General features: G+C 42.1%; 2 protein-coding genes across 24 annotated transcripts in view; one reads left to right on the forward strand and one right to left on the reverse strand.

The window, feature by feature from the left end:
- Slco1a5 (solute carrier organic anion transporter family, member 1A5) overlaps positions 1 to 25033 on the reverse strand; it is an 88301-nt gene extending 63268 nt beyond the window's left edge. For 3 of the 23 annotated variants that reach the window (NM_001439393.1, NM_001439392.1, XM_087659409.1), the window contains exon 1: positions 18775 to 18989. The gene's annotated coding sequence lies outside the window, so the exon portion shown is untranslated. Of the gene's footprint in view, positions 1 to 14347; positions 14438 to 15409; positions 15566 to 17082; positions 17350 to 18774; positions 19024 to 24910 lie in introns of those variants that run through there. The other 20 variants (XM_087659419.1, XM_087659401.1, XM_087659414.1 and 17 more) reach the window with 18 other exon arrangements.
- Positions 1501 to 8767, forward strand: Iapp (islet amyloid polypeptide). Its single transcript, NM_012586.3, has 3 exons — positions 1501 to 1583; positions 1872 to 1966; positions 6601 to 8767. Exons 2-3 carry the CDS (start codon positions 1884 to 1886, stop codon positions 6797 to 6799), a joined length of 282 nt encoding a protein of 93 aa, NP_036718.1. The 5' UTR covers positions 1501 to 1583; positions 1872 to 1883; the 3' UTR covers positions 6800 to 8767.
- Positions 25034 to 26149: the final 1116 nt, after the last annotated feature.

Below are 26149 nucleotides of genomic sequence, written 5' to 3' on the forward strand. Positions count from 1 at the left end.
AGATGAAATTTCACAGACCAAAAGTAAAGATCAAAAGGGCTTTATAAAATTCACACAGTACAATCTGGAACTGCGTCTGTCTACAGGCAAGTCAGTTTTCTGTCTATACCAATGGTTAAGCTGGTACAGCTGGTTAAGTGGTTAGAGCTGACATACAATGCCTACAACAGTCTACATAGAAATTACATGCTACCTATCATGCATAAAGAGCCACTTTTAGGAGAGTGAACATGGACTAAAGGCCAGGAGTGGGTCCTGCAATACAAGCTCTTCAGAGATGAGGCAAGATTAGGAGTTCAAGGTCATCCTCCACTACATACGGAGTTCAATACCAGGTTGGACAATGTGGGGCTGCATGTCAAAACAATGTGGAATTTGGAAAGCTGTTGTAGGACAAACTCCATTTGAGTAAGGAATCAGGAGCTAAGGAGGCAACTCGGTCAGTGAAGTGCTTGCCTCACATGAGGATCTGCCGTATGATTGTAGGTGCATCTAGCCCCCGAACGGGAGAAGCTGAAACAAGGGGTCTTTGGGGATCCCCTTGTAGCCACTCTAACCAAACGGCTGAGTTCCAGGACAATGATAGAGTATGTCTCAAGGGAGACAAGTCAGCCCTTCTAAGGATGACTCCAGTCCTTGTCTTCAGGTCTCTACATGTAGGCACTTAAAAACATACTTAAACATGCACATGCACACACACACACACACACACACACACACACACAATCAATCAATCAATTAGTCATGAGCAAACCATGTGTGCCTATGTATAATGAGGTGTCTAATTCCTGAGAAATAAATCTTTAGACATAAAGAGTTGGTGTTCTGTACTTCGTTATGAGTGGCTTTTGTTTTCCTTTTCCAACACACGTTGTTTCTTTCCCCCCTGAGATTGCCATACGATCATACAAATATGCTTTGAACACATTCAGCCCCCATTCTTCCCTCCGACCCCTCCCAGAATGCTCCCCACTTCATATTCTCCACCTGAATTCCCTGTAGTCTTTTTTTATAATCTGAGTCCAGTTATTTTTCCCTCTTATGGACTTTTTTTAAAAATAGATCTTACTGTGGTATTATAAAATATTTCTGAGTGTCCGTGACACTGAGAAACAGATCATTTGTTCTCGGCTATAATGTCTCCATTTCCCTAGCATTCTCTTTGCATACAAACACACTTTATTATTATTCCTAACTACTATCTTTTTCAAAGTCACTTCCTTACTGTCAGACTTAATTGTTCAAAAATTCACTTGTCTTTTGCACAAAATGGAAACTCCAAACTCCTACAGGCCCTGATGCACCATCAACCACACAAAGGCACTCAGTATGTGGTCTGCTAATATTTACCTAAGTGTTAATGTGTTGATGGCCCACCTGCTCCAGCTGCCAATGAAACACTTTCCGTCCGCAGGATGGACACTAATGACACAGTCTCTCTGGTAACAGAGCTAAGCAAGTTGAGGGATATATAAGAGTCAGCTCGCCGATTACCAAGCCGTGCGTGCACGCTTGGGCTGTAGTTCCTGAAGCTTCAGGCTGCCAGCACACTATCTGTTATTGCTGCCACTGCCCACTGAAAGGTAAAGGATCCCCCGTGCTTTGGAAGATATTACTTAGTAAAAGAAAACCGTCTTTGTGTTACCCGTAGGACACATTTCAGGAAAAAGAGTAAATGAATAGTGTGTTATAGTAAAAATTCTCAGGCTGTTTTTAAAAGAAAATTGAACATTTGGAACTATTTCAAAGATGATAAGCATCAGAGATCTCTTTGTAAAATAAACTTTAAATTTCCTTTGATGGTTCCAATTTACACTTGTGTCAACCAGAACTGAAGGAGGTGGTTTGACTTCGGTGTTCTTTCTTTTCAGGGATCTTGAGACATGAGGTGCATCTCCAGGCTGCCAGCTGTTCTCCTCATCCTCTCGGTGGCACTCGGCCACTTGAGAGCTACACCTGTCGGAAGGTTGGTGACCTGAACATTCCTACCTCCTTTGAAAAGTGTGGGGAAATCAGGATTCCACAGTGCTATGTAATGAATACCCTCTGTGTTGTTTAATTTCTACGTAAATACTGGCAACGAGAAGTACTTGGGGCTGAATGGTTTCATAACCCTGTGTTCTTTAAGGACAAGGTCAGCAGCTGAGGATTGGCTCGTAGGACGTTTAGTAGAAGGCATCATTAGAGACGTTTGCCTGAAAATGGTTTAGAACCTACAGGGGTAAAGCTAGGGTAGACTAACAGGGCAACTGAGACACAGACATTCACCCTGTTGAATGCAGTACTGAAAGAAACTGAAGGAATGCCAACCAAAAATAAAATGTTTTCATGTCAATTGGAATCTTGATGAATACTTATAGGTTCTTTTCCCTGCTCAGGGGGATCTGTAAGTATCCAAACTTCTACATCTTCTTCTGAAAACCGACGTCATAAAAATAGGAAGTGGGGTTGGGGATTTAGCTCAGTGGTAGAGCACTTGCCCAGCAAGTGCAAAGCCCTGGGTTCGGTCCCCAGCTCCGGAAAAAAAAATAGGAAGCAAATGCATGGCTTTAAGGAGTTAAATTTAGGATTAGTTTTAAAGTCATCTGAAAGTCATTCCATACATGACATTACAGAGATATAAGAAGTTATTCTGCATCAGAAGGTGACTTCTGGGCCTCTGTGAATGTGAACTAGTGGTACCTGAAATGTTTTTAATGAGTTGACTGTACATATATATAATCATGGTTTCTGAGGAAGGCTTGTTGGGAATATTAAAAGTGAACAAAGACAACTAAATGATAGTTTGAAGAAATCGAAGGTAATTTAAGACAGCTAGCAGAATCGTAGTAATTATAACCTTCAGATGGAAACCAGTTAAAACTATAACTCTCCATCCATTTAAAAGATTCCTGAGACCAGTTCTATCAATCTCATTTAAATAATGTAATGAGAATTTGTGCCCAAATCAATCTTGCGCCATAGATTTCTAAAAGACCAAACTTAGCCATTCATGGCTAGCTCAAAGAATTAAATTTACTTTTGAAAAAGGATGCAATTTACGTCTCTCATTAGAATCAGCATCATCGTCTCTTTATTTTCTCTGGTGTGTTTGTTCTTGGGTGGAGGGCTGTGTCAATGTGCAGACATTTCTACAGCACCCACTATGACTAATACCAGGAATTATCAGAAAATGGCTTTTGTCTTCTCAAAACTTTCCTGGCTGGCTTCACTGGGTGTTCTCAGAACTGACTGTGATTTTCAATGGGCTTTTTTTATGATTAAAAATAACTGTAAAACCAATATGAAATCCCTAGTAAGCAGAACAATTGAGTGATTATGGGAATTCAATAGTATAACTAATATATCTGCTAGTAATTTGCATTATTCTCCTAGAACATACAGAGATCTGCTCAGCACCTCTAGCAAGTGTGTCTGTGGGTGCTATTATACAGTGAACTTAGCCCCAAAATAGAATAATTCACTGCATTACTGTCTGTCAGATTATTTTTCTGTTTTCTTATAATCAGTTTTCTTGTGCACACTAACAAGATCTCCCTAATGTGTCTCAAGCATGTCTTTATATCAGTACCTTTTTGGGGATGGGGGATGTACACATGCACACACTCATATGTACTTGGATCACTGGGAGCTCCCAGGAGTGTCTGCACACCTCTACATATGAATGTTAATATAGGCAAGTTATTAGGAAAAAATGCCTAAAGTGGAGATATCATTTCTTGCACTAGCCAGTTCCCTCTTCCCCAGCATCCTAATGATTACTTTGAACAGTCTTGTGCATGCTCTCATCCTCTTTAGGTGGAAGCTCCCCTGGGGGCAGCAGTTTTGCATCTATGAAACTGAGCTTAAGAGTTCTTGATGAGCGTTTCCTGAGAGTGGTGGTCCTTTCGTTAACTCAATAAGATAATGCTTTATTTAGAATTATTTTAGATGCTGTTATTTCCCGATAGTCAGCTGTCAAAGTCCAGACCCACAACTTGCCTGTAAAGATCTCTATACTCTGCCCCCATCACTGCTAAGAGCATCCTCAAACAGATATTACACTGCATTAGTAGTCCATGATGTCTACTCTCTTATATATATCATCTATGCTCTATCTATCTATCTATCTATCTATCTATCTATCTATCTATCAATCTATCATCTATCTATCAGTTTTCTGGTTCACAGAGCAACTTCTAATCCTAGCTTTATTTTAGAAAATGTCATCTTTATTTAAAATTTAATACCCAATGTTTGGAAACATTACCAAAACTCTTGAAAGCACTAAGCCATTTCTGTGAATATACTGTTCTTGTATACTATGGTTTCAAAGAAGAGACAATACTATTGAGATGGATACAGACCAAACATATAGATCCTACTGAGTATGGTGGCACACACTTGTAATCCCTCAACTATGGAGGAAAGGCAGGAAGATGGTGCTGGCCTGAGATTTAGAAGTGGGAACCTGCTTCAAAAATGAACAAATTAAAACAAGCCTTCGTGTCCCACGGTGGGCTTCCTCTGGCTACTGCCTGCTTCTTTACTATGTATTTACACCAAACAAAGAACCAGGTCACTTGATGCTGCGTGATGAGCTTTCTGCAACTGGGAAAAGTAGGGAGTAAGAAAGAAAGATAATTTAAATCTTTCATATAAAACATTTAGGCTTAGGATACCTCCACATAGAAGCAATAGTGAGTCAAGACTTCCTCCAGAAAGTTCTCACAAGGAGATAGCTATTGCACTTACTCCCCACTGGTGTGATATCTACTTGGTCTTGGGCAAGTAGTAGTTAACCCCATAACTATTACTTCCCACTGTACATGGATCCAAACCTCAGCAGTATTCAACCATTGTGGATCTGAAAATGAAAACACTTCCTAATCAACACCGTAGGGAGTGTCACTGCTTTATATCCACTTACAATTCCATCTTGAAAGTTCTTATTACTGAAATAGCTTTCAAAGCCCCCAAGTCTTAAAAGTTTGGTCCTGAACCCATGGAACTTGTAGAAGGCAGTAGACACTCCGAGAGAGAGAGAGAGAGAGAGAGAGAGAGAGAGAGAGCGAGCAGAGTGAGGGTTTTGAGTCACTGGCCTTGTGCCTTCGAGGGAGTTTGGGGAACACAATTTCTTCCACCTCTTGTATTTTGTTTGCTCACTGGTTACCCCGAAATCACCAGCCTGTTTCATCTCCCAACTGCCTACTGAGATCTGCATCCAGAGTACCCAAAAAAAAAATGGCCAAATGGCCCTCAGCTGAACACTCCAGAAACGTAAGCCCAAATGTCTTTCCTGTCTTCAATTTGATTTCTTTCAGGTGTTCTTATACAAGCAGAAAGCTGAGCAACAGAGACATGAGCTATTCCAGGAATGTAGAGTGGAAATAAGTAAATGCTCAAACAGAGGCACAAATCTGGGTGCAGTGGTTCATATGTGTAAACCCAGTCTTTAGGAGAAGTGGGGTAATGACAAGTTGGAAGCTACCCTGGGTTTCATGGAAAACTCAAGGCCAGCCTGGGATATGTAGCTAGACTCAAACATAAGTAAATGCATAAATAAATAAGCTGAAATTCAAATGAATTTTAAGTCATGGTTATAATTTATGAGTTATTGCTACTATTAGTATTTAGTTGTTTGGGGGCTAAAAATGTAATGACCTTCAACAGCCTTGACATAGAAAGATTCTGGTTGTCACAGCTTGCCTAGCCCTACAATAAAGTTTTGGGGAAGCAGAAGTCTACATATTCACGTCAAGGACTCTCACGAAGAGGAGTGCCGAAACAGTGATCAATTCATGCTTCCTGTAACTCTATACCACAGAGCCTATAGTAACTTTTAGATGACCTGACATTGCCTGTCTTTTGTAATGTCTTTTCTATGCTGTTTATTGTAATAAGAACACTCAACGTGAGATCGGCTCTCACAACAAAGGTTTTAGCGTGCAAATCTTTTTTACTGTGTGCCAACTGCTGACCAGCCACCTTGAGACATCTTCACCTTGAAGATTGGTTAATAACCAGCTATAGACCCATGAAGAACATGTACTGGGAGAATGCCACTTCCTTGTTTATTCACAAATGTGACTGGGTGAGATGCCTCAAGGGTTGGGTGACTCCGTACGTATCTTCCTGTACCTGAGCTATCTCACTTTGTCTTCAATGTTGCACACTGCGGAGTTCCCTTTATGGCATCTTTGCACTGTAAGCTCAAGAAACATACTAAAAATACACTTTACTTTTTATCAAAAGGAGGAAAGGAGTAGAATTTGTGAATCTCCACATTTCCAAGCAAGCTATAAATCATACATTCCTGTCCCTTTTATGTAACAGAAAATAAGTCCACCAGCACTTAGAAGAATATAAGATAAAGACTTTATTATTATAAGAATGAATGCCAAGTACCCAAAGAGATACTCCTTGTACTACAAACCAGAATGCTGATCCCAGTGATAGGTGTTATGTGCTTTTTGTGGTCAACAATTGATTCTTCTGCATGTTCTAAATGTCTGTGATACAGATGTTTGCAAACCAAAGCACTGAGTGACTGCTATAAAAAACAATGGTGAGGGTGACATGGCTGCCTCTCAAGCTGGTTCTTCTTTCTTATTTGTTCAGTGGTACCAACCCTCAGGTGGACAAACGGAAGTGCAACACAGCCACATGTGCCACACAACGTCTGGCAAACTTCTTGGTTCGCTCCAGCAACAACCTTGGTCCAGTCCTCCCACCAACCAATGTGGGATCCAATACATATGGGAAGAGGAATGTGGCAGAGGATCCAAATAGGGAATCCCTGGATTTCTTACTCCTGTAAAGTCAATGTACTCCCGTATCTCTTATTACTTCCTGTGTAAATGCTCTGATGATTTCCTGAATAATGTAACAGTGCCTTTGCCATTCCCGCCCAAGTGAGAATGTACAACAACGTGCCTGTGCTTGCTGTGTTTGTAAATTCTTATTCTAAGACGTGCTTTAAACTGAGTGTTGATAAAGGTCAGGGTGAATACCTCTCTAATCACAACATGTTCTTGGCTGTACATCGATATCGTAGGAACACTTAAAATTTCTGTTTTTACCTTGTAACTCTATGACTCAAGTTTAACAATAAAGGAGGGCGTGGGATGGTGGACTTGAAAAGTCATTAACAGCTCATAGTAAATTTCTGATTCTAGACATTGGAAAGCAAGCATTCTAAATACCTGCTAAGATGACATTTCAAAATAAATTAGCAAAATCTTGTACTTATTTAATTAAACTTTTTAATTCTATTTCTTGTTGTCCTTGTTGGTAGTAAGAGGCTGTTTTAAAGGATAAAGGTTGTTTGTATCCACGAGGAGTTTATTGTTTCTTTTTCTCTGTAGAGAGCTTTAATGACATGTTTATTCTGCTAAGGAATCTTTCAGCAAAACTCAAACATAATTGTATCCAGCAGAAGGATCCTGTCTTCTATTCTGAATGCCTTAAAGATTTGTGGAAACTAGAAACCAAACCTGTATGCCAACTTATTCTCTTGGCTCAGTCGTGGACAAATAGAAGAATGGCATGACTGTCGTCTGCACACGTGCGTGATATGTTTGATGGACATGTGGGGGCACATATGTGCTGAAGTATGTATGTGGGGGTCAGAGTACAATACTCAGTGTCAGTCTTCGCCATCTACCTGTGTGACTGGTTCTTTGTTTGTTGGTCCCCTAGCCAGAAATGCCAGGCTTCCAGGGATTCTCCTACTCCTCCACCCATCTCACCATAGGAGTTCTGGGATTATAGAAGCCACTGTCCGTTTCCACATGGGTCCTGAGGACTCACGCTCAGGCCTTCGCGCTGTGCACCACGCGCTGTACACGCTGACTTCCAACGACTTTCCCATGGGATCTCAGGTCACAGGTTCATCACAGCTACACGCTGACTTCCAACGACTTTCCCATAGGATCTCAGGTCACAGGTTCATCACAGCTACACGCTGACTTCCAACGACTTTCCCATGGGATCTCAGGTCACAGGTTCATCACAGCTACACGCTGACTTCCAACGACTTTCCCATGGGATCTCAGGTCACAGGTTCATCACAGCTACACGCTGACTTCCAACGACTTTCCCATGGGATCTCAGGTCACAGGTTCATCACAGCTACTCATGGGCGTTGGGCATCTGACTTCTGTCCACTGCACACTTCACACTTAGCATACCTCCACGCCTGGCTATGTACTCTGGTCACTCCCAACAGCTACCGTCACCTCTGGGATGTGCTCAGTTCTGTGCAAATGGTGCATACTCTGTGTGCAGAGCCTCTCCCAGTCCTCTCCGATTCCTCTGAATTCTGAGATATCCACATTACTCTTCCGACACCCGTTGGCTCAAACACTCCCTCGGTTACTGACAACTGTGTGTGTGTAACTTTTGTATCTGATACCATCATGGTGATTATGACCTCAAAACTACCTTGGAGAAGCTCAACATACAGTTTTCTAACATACAGTTTTGTCACCATGCTCATTTGTCTGCCTGTCTGTCCGGTAAGCTCCCTGAGGTCAGAGTTGTATGGTCGCTATCTATGCTCCTCGCACTACTTCAGATGATTGTTTTAACAAAACAGGTGTTCGGTGCATACATTTGGAATCACTGTCATCTGCGGACGAGCAAATGCAATGGGCTTTGGGATAACAATAATTCTGTAGAGTGCAATGAGGTTTTAAAAGAGTGTAGCTTTTTACATTCTCTTTATAAAACAAAGATAGCGATGCCTTCCTTGAATAGTTTTATTAAAGGGTAGAACTAACCTAAAGTGCCTGACACGCCTTTTATGTCCAATTAGCCATGGCTAACTTAGCCAGGATGACTGTACCTAAGCCAGGGGTAAGGTGACTGATATCACAGAGTGTACTTCTGTTGTTAAAAGACAGAACTTGAAAAGTGGGAAAGAGAAATATAGTAAAGGTCAGCAGCCTAATTGGACATAAAAATAAGTTAGACAAAGCCTCAGAGGCAAACAGAGAGAGAAATAGCTCAGCAATCATCCACCCACATGCTGATAGGGTATATGCCACCGGATCTCTTCCTGCTCTGAGAGCCAAGGAACACAAAAACGTCTGTACTGCACAATCACATCTAGAATTACAAAACTTTTGACACAGCCATGCAAGATTCAGGCTCTGCGAGTCCACTGTCTTCCCTGTGAGAACGTCCTGCTGTTTTCTAGAACAAAGGCTAGGGTCCCCAAGGACTGCTATGAAAATCCTCTTATAAACAGATTAGAAGAGGAGGAGGAGGAAGAATCCAAAATCCTCCACGGGTAGAACTTAAGTTGGTGGAAATTTTACCCCGGGCCTTGGTTACTTCTTACTGTGGTAAAATACCCCGACATATGACACTGGGGGAGAACGTGCTTATTTTGGTTTATGCTTCCAGAGTCCAGTCAGTGCATCACGGTGGGGACACCAAGCTGCACAGCTGAAAGCGGCCAGAAGGAAGTGCCCACAGGAGGAGGCAGAGAGCAATGAAGCTATGCTGGTTCCCTTTCGCCTGTCTCTGCAGTCCGGGATCCCATCTTAGTCAAGTTTCTACTGCTGTGGTGAAATCGTGACCAAAAGCAACTTGGGAAAGAGAGAGTTTGTTTCAGTTACTCCTCCACAGCACTGCCCATCACCTCACCGAGGGAAATCAGGGAAGAAACTCACACAGGGCAGGAACCTGGAAGCAGGAGCTGATGCAGAGGCCATGGAGGCTGCAGCAGAGTGACTTGCTTATCATGGCTTGCTCAGCCTGCTTTCCTATGGAACACAGGACCACCTGTCCAGGGATGGTGCCACCTAAGTGGGCTGAGCCCTCTGCCATCTACCACTAATTAAGAAAATGCCCTATAGCTGCATCTTAGGAAGGCATTTTTTCAATTAAGGTTTTGTCCTTTCAGATGACTCTAGTTTGTGTCAAGTTGATATAAAACCAGAACCAGCACACCATCAAGGAATTTGGGTGGGTCTTCCCACTTCAATTAATTTAATCAAGATAATCTCCCACAATATTCAGAAGTTTTATCTCCCAGGTCATTCTAGATCTCATTAAGTTGATGATTGAGACAGTCGCACCACATATTTAACAAACTTTTAACAAATTATATCAAATTAACTCCATAAGCAAAAGTTATAAAAAGGGAAATTAAGTCTAGTGTATGTCTTTGTGTGTGTGTCTTTCTATACAGAGATATGTAGATAGATAGATAGATAGATAGATAGATAGATAGATAGATAGATAGATAGACAGATAGACAGACAGATAGACAGAAAGACCAATAGACAGATAGATGGATAGAGAGATAGGATGAACAGACAGACAGACAGACAAACAGACAGATAAATCTGGTTTCTACATATCACAGAAATGATGATTCCTATAACTGGGCAGTTTTTGAAATTCATTCTGTGCTAGACATGATGGTTCACACCTGTTATCACAGCGTTTGGGAGGCTGAGGCAGGGGCATTGTTCAAATCTGGCCTTAGTTCTCCAGAAAGAGCTCTCTCAAAACAAAATGAAACTGAGGGATTTGCTTGGACCTCTGAGGATTAATTTCTGTACATAGAAGGGATGCAAAATTCAGGAGTCTCTAATTCAACAACAACAACAAATATATATATAGAGAGAGAGGATTAATTTCTGTACATAGAAGGGATGCAAAATTCAGGAGTCTCTAATTCAACAACAACAACAAATATATATATATATATATATATATATATATATATATATATATATATATATTCCAGAGGAAATTCTTACAGAGTAGTAACTAAGGTTAGTTAGCAACTAGTTAAGAGCAAAGCCCTAAGGGAATGGATAGGCATAACATAGAGGATAAATGGCAGGGGAAGGGCCCAGGGGAGCTGAAAGGCCAGAGACATGCATCAAGGAGTCCTAGCCACTTGGCTTCCCAATGCCTCTGAACAGGCTCTGGGCTCTGCACACAATCACAGCCATTTTCTGTCATGTAAAAAGACATGACTGAGATCCAAATCCTCTCTTCCACTTTGAATTTGAAGATCTGAAATGCTAAATAGGAAAAAGACAGGGTTGGAGTAGTCAGCTGTGACTAGGAATCCCCCAGACCTTTCCAGAATAGTTTCTAAAGAATTACCACTAAACAGCAAATCAGAGCCAGTCCTTTAAGCATGAAGACATCCAAAGTCTGAGTCTACAGTTATATTTGATATTGAGTTTATTATTTACGCACAAGATTCTACCAAAGTATATTCAGATTCCTGAGTCTTAAAGTGAAAGTCGGGTTTTGTATTAAGATGCTAAAGAGTCAAATACTAATTAAACTTTGGAAATGGCTCAGAGATTAAGAGCACCAACTTACTCTTCCAGAGGTCCTGAGTTCAATTCCCAGCAATCACATGGTGGCTCACAATCTCTGTAATGATGCCCTCTTCTAGCCTGCAGGTACACATGCAGGCAGAAAGCTGTATGATGTTAATTAATTAATTAATATTTTTAAAAGAAAATAATAATAGGCCACCGTCATGCTGAGCAGCTGGCAGGCTGACCAGTGCAGGCTTTGGGAACTAGGCAAGGCTCTCTGAGCACCCCAGATGTGTTTTCAAACCTTTGTATATATTCTGAACAATTTTAGTTTCAATTTCCTGCTCTGTGCATGAAGTAGAGATGTGCACACATACACATGAGAAGACGGGGACAGAACACAGCAGAGGACTTCAGTAAAAAACACTTGGCAGGACAACAAAGTTTTGCCTTCTAGATTATTATGACACCATCCAAAGCATGGAATGTTGAAATAAATCAATCAACAGATTTCACACCTGGGCCCACCTTAATCCCAAGCCTTTTGAGCAGACAGTAATAAGGGGAGAAAACTCATGGGTTCTAAATGTTTGGGAGACCCTAGTAGCTACATCTGGTAAAACACTGCAGGCCTAAGGTTCTGGAATATATCTGGGTGCAGAGGCAGCCCTGTGTACCTCACCACTGTGAGCACAGACTGCAGTCCAGCAACTGCCCAGGGTGGCTGCTTTGAGAAATGTGTGACGCTCCCTTAATGCCTGAGGTGGCCCTAGTCTCTAGTACAGATTTCCCTTTTGATACAGTAAGCTGCAGGGGCTGGATCATCCAAGATGGATAATACAGTTACCTCCAACAAAGAGCTTGCTCACTGTGACCACTAACCTGAGGCAAATCATCTTTCTAGCTGTAAGACATGGAGAACAAAGTTGACTTATTTAAAAATGCATCCTCATCACTGTGGTTCCCCTGGGCTTTTCTTGTGTGGATGGAGGACAGCTTCAGAGAAGCTTTGGGGCTTTTTCCTCTGTTTTTATAACCACCCATACACTTTCATTCCCGTGGCTTCGAGGAACACATTAGTAACCACCCATCACTAAAAACAAGCAAACGGACAAATACCTAGAAGACAAGGGTGTCTCATTGGCCTGAGCTCACAAGTAGTCAAAGATCCACACACAAAGATCGCAAAGACACAGCCCCAGTCTCCCACCACTGATGTGACAAAGCCGTGCCATCACACTTATCTCCTTTTACATGGACTCTGAGGAACAAGCGCAGGGCCTCCTGTTTGCCCGAGGAGTACACTGCCACCTGAGCTGCCTCCACAGACTCAGAGAGGTCTTAGTGACCTCAGTGGACAGTGTTCTGATTAGGAAATGGTCTAATATTTGAACCCTTCTTTAAATGCACATACGTTTCTCTCTTGTGGAAATATAGGGAAAAGGTCACGATAATAGAGTCAAAGCTATATTCATGAAAGTGTATATTTCTGATGCTACAGTATGCTACAGAACTCAAATATTATGTAGCCATACCAACTGGCTTCATTTAGCACCAAAATTTATAGACTAGCAACCAGGGTCATACCAATAGAAATGCCATGTCACTGGGACATTCTAACAAGACACTTACACTGATATCAAAGACTTCCTCTGGGCTTTTCATAGTATTATCCCAAATGTTGTTTAAGAATTTTATAGAAGTTTTCAATCACATAGAGAAACCTTCCAGGTCAAGGAGTGTACAATAACCACACATACACACACACACACACACACACACACACACACACACACACACACCCCACACATTATATATATAAAATAAAAATATATAAATAATATATATGTCCAGTTTCTAAGATATCGTCATTTTGTTTTATTGTATACATATAAATATGCAAGCTTTAAAGTCATTCTAATACTATCTTTAAGAAGGGAGGAAGAATGCAAATTTGTATAAAAGACATTTATCAAGACAAGATCTCAGGTCTGTAACCGACACTGACTTGGATCGCATAGCCATACTCTTGCCTTGACCTTCCAAGTGCTGGGTTTACAGGAACAAGTTTCCATGCCTGTCCTATCTACAGTTTAGATCGTTGTAAACTGGCAAAGGTCCAGGAAGAATGTGAGAGAAGGAAGATGTTTCTTGCCTTCGAATTTCCGTGCCCCGCCCAACCATTCCTGCTACCGTCTCACACTCTTTTCCGCTCTACAGGCGTTCATATCAAATATGAGTTTGCCCACACAGGCTGCTGCAGGGGTATGTCTGCCCTTGCCCTAAGCAACATTTACAGAAATGGATAACAAGCATGGCTACCTTGAACAAGTCGATTCCTGTAGTGACATCAAAGGGGACTTTAGCCTTCTCTCTCCCACACATTATAGGGCCATTTCTAGTCCTGATTCTAAATCTAATCTCATACTAGTCTTACTATGTGGGGCCAGGATACTGTGGAAACTGGAGAAACTGGTCTGAAACAGGAGTGGTGTCAAGTCCTATCCAATCCTGGAAATCTCATCTCAAGAGCGTTAGGAGTAAGGACCACTCCCTGCCCTGCCTTGGACCAGGATGTCCAAGAGCATGTAGTCCTGTGCCCACCACCTTTGTCCCCACCAAAGGAGATCATGTAGTGGTAGCCAAAGTTAAACTTTCTCTCTTCCTCTTCAGTCAAATAAAGCACACCCAGGACTTTAGCCCTAGCCAATGACATAGACTCACTCTGAAAGCCTCCTTCTACCTCCACAAAGGTTTAAATACCCTTCCCCACCCCCAATTAAATGAGCTGGTAAATAAAACCCGCTTTGGAGAGAGAAGACTGGTCCTCACTGGTTGCATGAGGTCTCTATCAGCACCACCACCACCTGCCTCCTGCTTTCTCCCCTCAGAATCTTCTGATGGGGGTGGGAATGGGGAAGAGCAGAGCCCCAATAGCATCACTATTTTCCGTTGACCACCAACAGATAAGGAGGAACAAAGTGGAGACATAAGACTTGGTGGTTAAGAGCACTGGCTGCTCTTACAGAGGACCCAGATTTGATTCCCGGTACCCACATACAACTCACCCCTGTCTGTAACTCCGGTCCTAGAGGATCTTCTGGCTTCTGCACATGCTGCACATGTGGTGCACAGACATGAATGAGGGCAAAACACCCCTTCACATAAAAGAAGTAAACAAGCAAATACATCTTAAAAGTAAACATAGTTCCTTTGCATTTCATGTGACAGCTGCACGTGGGTTCTTTGTATCTCAGGATGGCCTCAAATTCACCAGACTTTGAACTTCTTTTACTAATATTTTTTTATTATCTTGATGTTATGTCTATGTGAGTTTTTCCTGCATGCATGTCTCTGTATCAAGTGCATGCAGTGTCCATGAAGACCAGAAGAGAGCATTACTCCCCTGGGATGGAAGTTACAGATAATAGTAAGCCACTGTGTAGTTCTGGAGCCCAAACCCTGTCCTCTAAGAAGGTGGCCATGGAAGAATAAATTCCATAAAGTCGTGAGTACTGGGCTTGAGTTCAAGAGCAGGAAAGCTGCCGCTGCCTCAAGGAGCTGGAAGCCAGCACACAGCCCAACTGTCTCACTAAACGATTCCCATCTCTTCAAACACAGGGGACTACTTTCATATCTCATTCATTCATTCATTCGTTTGTTCATTCATTCATTCATTAGTAAATGTTGCTAAGTAGAGGAAATCTCACATGAAACTCACACAGCCCAACTCTCTCACTAAAAAGAAATCCTAGCTCTTTAAACACAGGGGACTTTCATACCTCATTCATTCACTCATTCACTAGTAAATGTTGCTAAGTAGAGGTCCAAAGACAAGTCACAGGAATCAGTTCTTTTCTTACACCATGTAGGTGCCAGGGATTGAACTCAGATCCTCAAGATTGGCAGCAAAATGCCTTTTCCAGTGAGCCATCTTGTGAGCCCCATAAAACACATTCTAGTCTACTTTCTTTGTAAGCCCATTGATAGTCTAGAACCCTATGGTCTGATTAACATATGTGTATATTTAGAACTCACGATGTTTTTAGCACAGGCATTAATAAGTTTAAGGAAATTTATTGTCAGTTTCCTTTAAACAAAAACACAAAAGAAACCTAAAATGTACCCACAGTTTAGACATCTTGTTTGTCTGTCTTTCCAATCTCCTCTTGCATGGTTTCTTCTCACTTCCACTAAATGTTCATGCTTTCCTTCCCCTTCATCTAAGCATTCACTTCCCTCTTCCTCAGGGAGCTTCCCACGAGGCCAGGCTTCCTGTAAGCGTCCTATGTAGTAGGAGCCAAGTACTTGAGCTTTATAGGTTTTCAACAGAAGATTCCATTGCACTCTTAAAATCCTAAGAGCGGTGTTTGCAGAATGAAGGCAAATGTTCTCAAAAGCCACTGAAGTGTCCACACCCTAAACCTCAGGAAAACTGTTTCCTTTGTTAAGATTGATTGCTCTCCATTCTCCTACAGTCTCTCCTCACCTCCATCAGACTCCCGAACCACACAGACAGGAGCATTGTCCTATGAGAGTCTCCACCCAGCAGCTGACTCAGACAGATACAGACAAACAGTGGATGGAGCTTTGGGACTCTTATGGAAGAATAGGAGGAAGGATTGCAGGCCCCAAAGGGGATAAGAACACCACAGAAGACCAACAGAGCCAACTAACCCAGATCCTGGGGATCTCAGAGCCTGAAACACCAACCAAAGAACATACTCGGGCTGGACCTAGGCCTCCCCACTCATATGTAGTAGATGGACAGCTTGACCTTCATGTGGGTCCTGAACAACTGGAGCAGGGGCTGTCCCAAGAGCTGTTGCCTGTATATAGGATGTGTTCTACTAGCTGGGCTGCCTTTTCTGGCCTCAGTGGGAGAGGAAGCAGAGAGGAAGAACCTAGCCTTGGAGAGACTTGAAATGCCAGGGTAGGGGGGATATTGAGGAGGGCGCCCACGTGCTCTGAGGAGGAGAGGGGAAATGGGGAAGGACTGTAAGAAGGGTTGACTAGGAGTGGGGCAGTGAGTGGGATGTAAAGTGAATAAGTAAAACAAAAAAGTTAAATTAGATAAAAATAAATAAATAAATGCTGGTTTTATAAAGCTCCCAAAATATGGATTTGGGGAATGTGAGTTGGTTTTCCAATGTGCAAAATTGGAAACACATTATTAGTGCAAAACAATGAAAAATAAATAAATAAAAGGGTGATTACTCCTGCTCAGAGAATGATAATCTCTCTAATTTTATTAAGCACGTTGAATCATTAAGGACATTTTTAATCAACCTATGTACAAAATTCTCCAAAAGTTATTTTTCAATCTGTTTTAAATCTGTAGTGAAGCATCCCAGAGAGTTCCAGATTTAGGGGAAAAAATTAAATGGTACCAAAGGTAAATAAACCTTTCCTTGACCTACTAGGCAGTGAGGAAGTCCCACATTAGACAGCAAGCAACTCATCGTTTGGTTAGAGTTAGTATTATCTAATTCATGGGTAATTCTTACATAAATCTCAGTAATATAGTTCAAATATTTCTCAGAAATCGACAAAGGAATGAATCTCATGACCAAATACCAAATTCCTCTGTGGATTTTTGATTGCTTTTAATAAACCTGAAGAAAATAAGCACTTGCCAAAAATCATTGGTATATTAGTTCCTTTTTTAAATATGTAACTATGAAGAATTCAAGTAGCCAGGACTGTTGGAACAGGCCTGCAATTTCAGCACCCAGGAGGCAGAGACCGGAGGATTTCTGCAAATTCGAGCCTGGCTTAGTGTACACAGTGAATTCAGGCTTACCTTGAGCTAGAAGGACTCTGGTTTTTGTTTTCTTTTGAAGAGGGGGAGTCATATAATCAAATGGTAATGATAAAACTAAATCTTCATACAAAATAAGAATAATTAAAAATGAGCCCTCTGTCTTTCATAAACAACAGAAACTTCTGCAAAATTAATTAGCTGATTGGAAAGTCAGTCAGTGATGGCGGTGGGGCTGCTGGTCCGTATTATCTTGTACCATTTCTATTTCTCTTAATAACCACTTAATGCCTTCCGTGCCTGGACTGACAGCTTTGTGTCCATTGGATAAACCACTTGAAATGTAGAGAACCCTCTTTACAGCCAACCAAAAGGCTAGAAATACTGCCAGGAAAACCTCCTGACCAGCAGCAGAGGTGAATCCCCTTTGTTTTAATCCCCTTACCTAATCTTCCCACTGATGGATTTGATAATTCCCAGGCTTAAAAAGACCACAAGTTGTATAAAAGTGATGGTGTCGGGAAATGTGGGAAACACACAGGAAAGGCAGTTTGGGACTCTAATGTGAGGGAAAATTCAACTCCTAAAAAAGGGAAATAACCAACGTGGGGTTTTACAGGAGCCGTTAGGCGCTGAGAAAATACACCCCAAACAATATACACCCTGGCTTTAGGCAGTAAATGAAGGAAATGAAGAACTGCCCAATACCCAGTGGCAGGGTGTGGAGTGGCGGGGTAGTGGGTCTGTGAACACCAGGATACCAAGCCTGTGTGATTTCACTTTGAGGGACCCACCTGCTGTCACCTATAGAACAACCATGCTTTATATATGCGTGCTGACGCAGAAAGTAGTCTGTAATGTGCCTTGACATGAAGATAGCAGCAAAGTCTGAATATCAGATGGTCTTAAAGTAAGGAATGACCGGGGTCCACGTCTATGACTACATGCCGTGACATTTGTTTTCACACGTTCTTTGTGAATAAAGAAAAGAATTTGAAGATAAGAAACAAATGACTGTTACTGTTTGTTTGTTGTTTGTTTTTGAGCAATGTTTTTCTTTTTTTAATTATTTTAGCATGAATGCCCATGAGGAGTGTGATGTGTGTGCGTGTGTGTGTGTGTGCGTGTGTGTGTGTGTGTGTGTGTATGAGAGAGAGAGAGACTGTGTGTGAGAGTGTGTGTCTGTGTGTCTGTGTGACTGTGTGTGTGTGTGACTCTCTGTGTGTGTGTGTGTGTGTGTGTGTGTGTGTGTGTGTGTGTGTGAGACTCTCAGCACTGTGTGGTCAGGATGGATGGAGATGGCTCTCCATTGAGACTTGAAGGGTGGGAGATAAGAACCTATGGAGAAAGCAAGCTTATGGGAACTGGAAAGGTTGACACAGAAGAACTAAACAAAGGAAGAGAGTCCTTCTAGGCCATTGACAAAGCAGAAAGCAAACAACACTCCTGAGACCCGGTTGGACTCTTCTAATCCACCAAACCCCTTGTAGCTACACACTTAAGAACCCCAGGCACACCAGACTTTGTGTCGGAATAAGCAGTCATGTGGCCATTGCACAGAATCAATCCTGTATTAAATCTAGTTGCTGTGGCTACCAAGAATTTAAAGAGCCAATATGAGAAAACTCGGAGAACCTTAAATTTATAATTTACAATTAAATCTACCTCTTGTTTTCCCAAGCAAAAGTTGCTGGATTGCACCCACAACAACCAGAGGAAATGAGCAAATTTTACCTGAGCATTCCTCTCCAATTCCATTGACAGTTGCTTCTGGTCTATAAGTTCATTGATGCTGTCAAAAGTAACTACCCAGAGACTGGCAGGAAGACACACTGCAGAGTGTAGGCTCCTGTGCCTTGGGAAAACAGGCAGGCGAATAAAGAGATCTTTGTTTATGTAACTTCTAATCCTTACTTAAAGTTTATTTGGTTCTGAGGGTTGCATAAAACAGGTTATAATCTTGAAAACAGATTCCAAGATTAGCCACTTGGAGCCTGGGACTCCTCCTCCTGATTTATTTGGTTCCAAGAAGTTAACTCCTCAGTGGCCTTGGCTCCATTTGAAACATCTTGTCAAAAGACCACAGAAAACTCCCTCAATGTTACTTCATGTTACTGTCCCTCAGATTTTTTCTTCTCCTCATTAACAAGCCTTACGTACATTTATAATTGCTCACTTCATAAATTTAGATGTGCACAGAGGGTCTGGGGAGGTTAACCCATCAACAAAGTAGAGGCATGATATCCCTGCCAGGTGGATTCTGTGTTTCCATCACTTAAAGAATTAAAGACAGAGTCACTGAGTTTCTAGGTAAGCCTTGCAGGCTACTCATATAGAAAAGGAGGCCCCAGTGTGTGTGATGGGGATGTGGCAGCAACTTTAAAAGTGTTTGGTGTTTTGGGTGTTTTGGATGTCCTACTCTTGTCCATTGCTGTAAAGGTGTCTACTACATTTCTACTAGAGATGTTTCTGTCTCTGGAATCATTGATCTTCTGGGGTAAAAGTGGGTCTCCCAATCTTCTTTGTCCTCTGGCCAGTAAAGAGAGACTCACTGAATATGAAGGAAACAGAGTATGTTTTAGAGAAATAGAAATGTACACTGGTGACACACACACACAAACACACACGCACATGTGCACATACACACACAAAAAGGAAGGAAGGAGGATAAGAAGAGAAAAGGAGAGAGAAGACTTACAAGCATAAAATAGAGTTATGCCCCCCTCCTTGCTTCTCAGTGCCCACAGTCTGAGATCTGGCTTTAATCTCCAGAACCCTATTTTTAAAAGCTTATGTTCTGGCATAAATACACAGTTTCAACACTTGAGAAGTGGAGTCAGGCAGATCCCTGGTACTTCCTGTCTACTCATTCAAGCCTACTTGACCATCTTCAGGCCAGTAAGTAGCCTGTCTCAAAAACCCAAGGTGGATGGTGCCTCTGTGACACTTAAAACTGACCTGTGACCTCTGCAAGAACACATACCCAGACTCACATGGACAGGGTTTTGCACACACAAAAGAACAACGAACGCATAAAAAGAAGAAATGAAGAGACCAGAGAGATGCTGTTACTTAGTGTCATGTCAAATAAAGCCAGGACAAAGTCTCTCTGAGTACCTAGGGCTCCTCCCAGCACTTCTCACCCTGTCCCTACCTTAAATGTCTCCAGCCCAGGCTCTGCTTTCCTCATGCTAGCTTCTCTGATCCCTGTACAAGTTGGCCATCTTCACTAGGCACCCTCTTGGCCCTTTAGCCCACAGCTCCTCTTCTGGGCTTCTCCTGGTTCTCCCTACTTCCTTCTCCTCTTGCCCCCACCCTTCATGGCCCTGTTCAATCTGGAGCCTTCCAGATGCTTCTGACTACTCTCTTCTTTATATATACAATCCAACCTTCTCCTCAGCCATGTCCCCCGTTCTCACTCACTTAGCAGTTAAGTGTATTTGGTGCTCATTCGGAGGAACCAAGTTTGGCTCTCAGCATCTGCATTGAGAAGCTCATAACCTCGTGTGACTGCAGCTCTGGGATCTGATGTCCTCTTCCCTGAAAGCCACCCACACAACATACATTGACGTGAACCAAGAAAATATGTCTAATAAAATGAATGCCCATATTTCGGTGTGTCTGGAGTGGCTACAGAAACCTTGACAGGAATAAATGGGGTCATGGCTGCAAGCAGACCTTTGTTTCCCAGGATGCTGCTGGTCCTCATGAACACCAGATTGCCCTGAGAGAACTAGAGCTCACCAGTTAGCAGATCGGAGATTTTTCTTTTTTCTAGCCGGATTGGACTAGAGCCATGTTGAGCCATGAGATAGTCCCTAGGGAATTTAGGATGAAATTAAAGTAATATAGTAGATTGTTATCTTGAATAATAAAGTGGTTGTTCACTTATTGGTGAAATGTGACATGCTATTCATGTCATTTAAAGCCTTGCCTTATCCCAGCTCCAACATCCAACAGCCACTACCTGTCATTTTGGGTAAGCTAATTAGCCTGTACTTTAATTTTTTAAAAAAGATTTGTGTGTTTTGTGTGCATGCACATGCTGTGTGCATGTGCACGCATGTGTGTGTGTGTGTGTGTGTGTGTGTGTGTGTGTGTGTGTGTGTGTGTGTGTGTGCGCGCGCATGCTGGTGAGGAGGGATGCACAGTTATACGTGGGCACAATGGCCAGAAGAGGGCACCAGTGTCCTTCTCTGTCACTCTCCACTATCCCTTTGAAGCCCTGTCTCTCTCTCTGAACCCGAAGTTTACATTTCTAGGCCAAATTTGGAAACCTTCAAGCCCCAGTGAGAGCCTCTGTCTCTTCCTGCATCAGAGCTAAAATTATAGAAGTCTGTGGGACAATGGCTTGTTAGTGGGGACAGATTCTAAATTCTGATCCTCAAGACTGTACCACAAGTTTTCTTGACTTCTGAGCCCTTTATCCAGTCACTACTTTTATTTTCATTTTTACTTTTATTTTTGAGACAAGTTCTGGCTTTGAGGCCACTGTGTAGCCAAGGCTGGCACTGAATTCCTGCTCTTCCTACCTCCCCCTCACCATGTGCTGCTTACCATGTGCAGGATCTTGGGATCATCAGAGTCTGTCTATACTACTCAGTTTCTTCCTCTGCAAAGATGTTATCATGACAGTAGCCATTTTCTGAGTTAGCAAGAGGATTAAAATAGGCAGTTAGTACACATAGGTTCCTAGGCTGGCCCGTGCACAGAAACACTCAGGAACTTCTAAGTCACCCTCTGGGTGAGGTGACCAGAGAGATCAACCAGCCTCCCACTCTGGAAGAGTGCCCAGTTTTACCCATGGAGCGTGATGCTGTGCAGGCATTTGTAGGTCTGTTTTTCTGGAAATAATGGAAGAACTGAAATAATGAGAAATCTCACCCACAGCAGCTGATGCGTGAAGCTGGTGACATCTGAGACCGAAGGAGACTGGAAACATGTTCCAGTTGTCTTGGTTAACTGTCCTTGCGCCCACAAGCACTCATACATCCACTCCTCGCAGCCTTTAAGTATATTCACTAAATAGATGTAGCAAAAGATTTCTCCCTAATTTCTCACTTTTCTTTCTCCAGAAGAAGTTATGGCACATCGTGCATTCATATATGCCATCTCTCTTCAAAAGAAATAATCAAATTCCCTGTGTCTGGACTGGGCAGTGGTGACATGTGTGCCTTTAATCCCAGCACCTGGGATTCAGAAGCAAGCAGATCCCTGTGAACTCAAGGCCAGCCTGTTCTATAAGCAAGTTCCGACCTACCTCAAAAAAAAAAAATTACGTCTGTCAAAAAGGGTAGGTCTGTCCCTATCTGATCCCTTCCTCCTGCTGTGCTCCTGCCCTTCTTCAACTTCTGTCAATGTTCCCCAAAGATTTGATGAAAGGATTTAAGAAAACAGCCTGTGGTAGGCACCAGAACTACAAAACCAACCAAAGTGACAGACACAAGCAAAAGACGCAAAGAGGCTGCAGGCTGTGGTGGTCTGGGAAGATCTGTGAGGAGACAGTGCCTCTACTACAGTGAGCATTAAGACAGTATTTTTATTTTATTAGCTGTGGAGTTTTGGTCTCTTTTGTTAAAGTAAACTTTATTGCTTAAAAATACAAACTTGCAAATAAACAAAACCATCGCACATCAAAATTAACTAGACCCAAAGTCTACACAACTTAATAAACTTACATAAATTAGAATTGTCATTCGAGGGGTTGGGGATTTAGCTCAGTGGTAGAGCGCTTGCCTAGCAAGCGCAAGGCCCTGGGTTCAGTCCCCAGCTACGGAAAAAAAAAAAAAAAAAAAAAGAATTGTCATTCAAAATGGAAGCTGTGAGGCTTCACATTAAATTTTACAAATTCTTTGTATGCTTCCATGCCGATCCCAAAAACTCCATTACAGAATTAAAACTAGAGTAGCACATAGCTTTAACTGGTCTTGAAAGAAAAAAAAAAACAGAAACAAATTGTGTGGGTTGGGGAGGAGAGATGAATCTGGGAAGAGTTAGGAAAGACTATGAATATGATCAAAACATGAAACTCTCAAAGAATGAATTGAAATATTATCTATATATATGGAATTTAAAAAAATAAAAGTGACTCTCAGGCTGGAGAGATGGCTCAATGGTTAAGAGCACTGACTGCTCTTCCAGAGGTCCTGAGTTCAAATCTCAGCAACCACATGGTGGCTCACAACCATCTCTAATGAGATCTGATGCCCTCTTCTGGTGTGTCTGAAGACAGCTACAATGTACTTATATATAATAAATAAATAATCTTTTAAAAAAAAAAAGAAAAGAAAGAAAGAAAGAAAAGTGACTCTCCCTGGGCCAGAGCCACCAGCTACCAATAGTCTTCATGTAGTCTGGGAGCCTGGGAACCTCTCCTCAATCCATGCTAGGATTTTTCATTGACACAATTTTGTGCGGGTCTTGAGAAAGTAACCAAAGTTACTTTTGAGTTTTGAGTTTGTGTGTGCAATGACCATGTCATGCACAGATGACAGCATGCTGTGATGTTCCTCTCCATCCTGACTCTTAGATTCTTCCTGCCCCATCTTACCAGATATCTCCTGTGCACATTCAGAGTGCTTTGGGCAGATACACCAAGGACTTACTGACCAATGCTTTTTATAAGGAAAAGTCTAGAAAACTCCGTGGTAACTCATTGGATAGGGTCTCTAGGTCATGGACTCCATATTATTATGTCTACTATTCATCATTCTGATAAGTTTTTTTAATATATAAACTCCATTATTCTCTGACAAAACTGACTTGCCCAAAAAGCAGAGCCATGTCTGACTGAATGTCAAAAGAATGATATCGCCATCTAGAAACTTTGTTTGCTGATAAGTGCCACTTGGTTACAAACAACATGTTCTTCCCATTTCTTTGTTTCAGCCAGCAGCTCTCATTTTTTTAGTCACAAATAATGCCTCCTCTTTGAATAGACATGTATTCAAGGCCGCTTGTCTTCTGTCAGAACAGGAAATGAAATGGGTTGAAAGATGACGTGGTTGCCTCTTGCTTTGAGTCACTTCACAAATGAGGGAGGAAGCCAACAAAGAGAATGTCTGGGGATTTGGGGAAAGGAGGAACACATGAGAACACTGAATTCTGGTCCTACAATTATAATTGCATTGAATGTATCAAAAAGTAGTTTTGTAATCCAGTGAAAGCTCTTGACTGTAATGTCAAAACTTGGGAGGTAGAAGCAGGAGGGACACCACAAATTCTAGGCTAGACAGATCTGCACAAGTTCTCAGGCCAGGCAGAGCTATGCAGCAAGTTGGTAGGAAAACTGAGACTCCATAGCAAGGTCCTCTCTCAAATAAAGGAATATTGCATTGTATATACGTTGGTATACGTGAAAACATGTTGTGTACACTGGATGACTTACAGTCTTCTGAAGAAGTAAACACATCTTTAAAAAGGACAGATTTTAGCTTTTTAAATAGAAAAAATAGAGTAACAACATGAAGGCATGAAAACAGCTGTGTCTAAAGGCATTTGGTGCTGTTGTCTTTAAGTCTTGTAAAATAATTTCATTTGTTCAATATTCCTAAAAGGTTAATTTAAAACAAGATAAAATAAATACAAACCCTAAACACACAAAACAAAAATATGTAGAAGAAGATAGGATGCAACCAATATCATAAAGAAATTAAAGTTTAAGAAATGAACTCAGCACTCTACTCCCCAGGCCACAGCTCATCATGCATCCCAGGGGACTTGCTGCCACCTGGGACAGTCACCTGTAATAACCACACCCCAATGCCCTGCCTGCTGGACCAACCCTGCCCCACATACACACACACAAACCCAACAGCCAGGAGGTCTACCCCATCCCCTCTAAGTTCTATATTGTAATCAACACCTCTACCTGCAATCCCAGATCTGCACTCCAGTCCACAGGTAACAGGTCAGCCTGGCTTCATGGGTGCCTGCTGCCATTCAGAACAACCAGCACAGCCTGCCTCCCTGGAGGTTTGCTGCCACCCAGGACAACCAGGACTACCAGCTCAACCTGTTTTCCTAGAGGCCTGCTGCCACCCAAAACAACCAGGGGCCTGCCACCATTAGGGATTCCCAGGCCACTCAACATCAGAGACCACCAGACGGCTGAAGACCAACACACACACAAACACACACACACACACACACACACACACACACACACACACACACACAAACAAAAACAATTGACAAAAGCCAAGGCAATGTGGCACCATCAGACCCCAGCTCTCCCTACAACACTGAGCCCTGGATATCCCAACACACGTGAAAAACAAGACAATGAGCTTAAATCTCATCTCATGAAGATGATAGGAGGCCTTAAAAGAGGAAAGAAATAAACCCTTTAACAAAATACAGGAAAGAACAATCAAACAGGTGAAGGAAATGAATAAAACTATTTATGACATTAAAATGAAAATAAAAGCAATTAAAAAAAACACACAAACAGAGGCAACCCTGAAAATGGAAAACCTAGGAAAGAGAAAAGGAACTACAGATGAAGGCATCACAAACAGAATATAAGAGACACAAGATAGAATTTCAGGCGGAGTAGATATGAATGAAAAAATTGATGCCTTGTCAAAGAATATGGCAAATCTAAAAGTTTCAAGCACAAACCATCCAGTAAATTTGGGACATCATGAAAAGGCCAAACCTAAAAAATAAGAGGAATAGAAGAGGGAGATTTCCAGATTAAAAGCCCAGAAAATATCAATAAAATCATGGAAGAAAATGTCCCTAACCTAAAGAAAGTGATGGCTATAAATATACAAGAAGTTTAGAGAACTTCAAAGATATTGGAGCCAAAAAGAAATATATATATATATTAAAAGCTGCAAAACAGTTACGTGCACCCAAATCCCGTGGGGAAGAGAGCAGACCACCCAGGAGTGCAGACATCCTGAGGCCGCAGGACAGACTGCCACCTCTGCACACCATGGCCCACATCCCTGGTTCAAAGGGAAACTGCACAGTGCCTCTGGATACAGGGATATAGGAACAGACAACCGCTGCTTCCCACAGTTCTGGTCTGCGCCCAGAACCGAACTGAACCAGCCAAACAGCTCCCTGCACCCAAATCCCATGGGGGAAAGAGCTGGACCCT

This window comes from Rattus norvegicus, chromosome 4, assembly GCF_021556685.1.
Source record: "Rattus norvegicus strain SHRSP/BbbUtx chromosome 4, alternate assembly SHRSP_T2T, whole genome shotgun sequence".
NCBI classification, from domain to species: domain Eukaryota; kingdom Metazoa; phylum Chordata; class Mammalia; order Rodentia; family Muridae; genus Rattus; species Rattus norvegicus.

Coding starts and splice junctions, on each gene's coding strand:
- Iapp (NM_012586.3), top strand. CDS start 1,884: ATGAGGTGCATCTCCAGGCTGCCAGCTGTTCTCCTCATCCTCTCGGTG. Junction 1,967..6,600: donor AGAGCTACACCTGTCGGAAG/GTTGGTGACCTG, acceptor TTATTTGTTCAG/TGGTACCAACCCTCAGGTGG.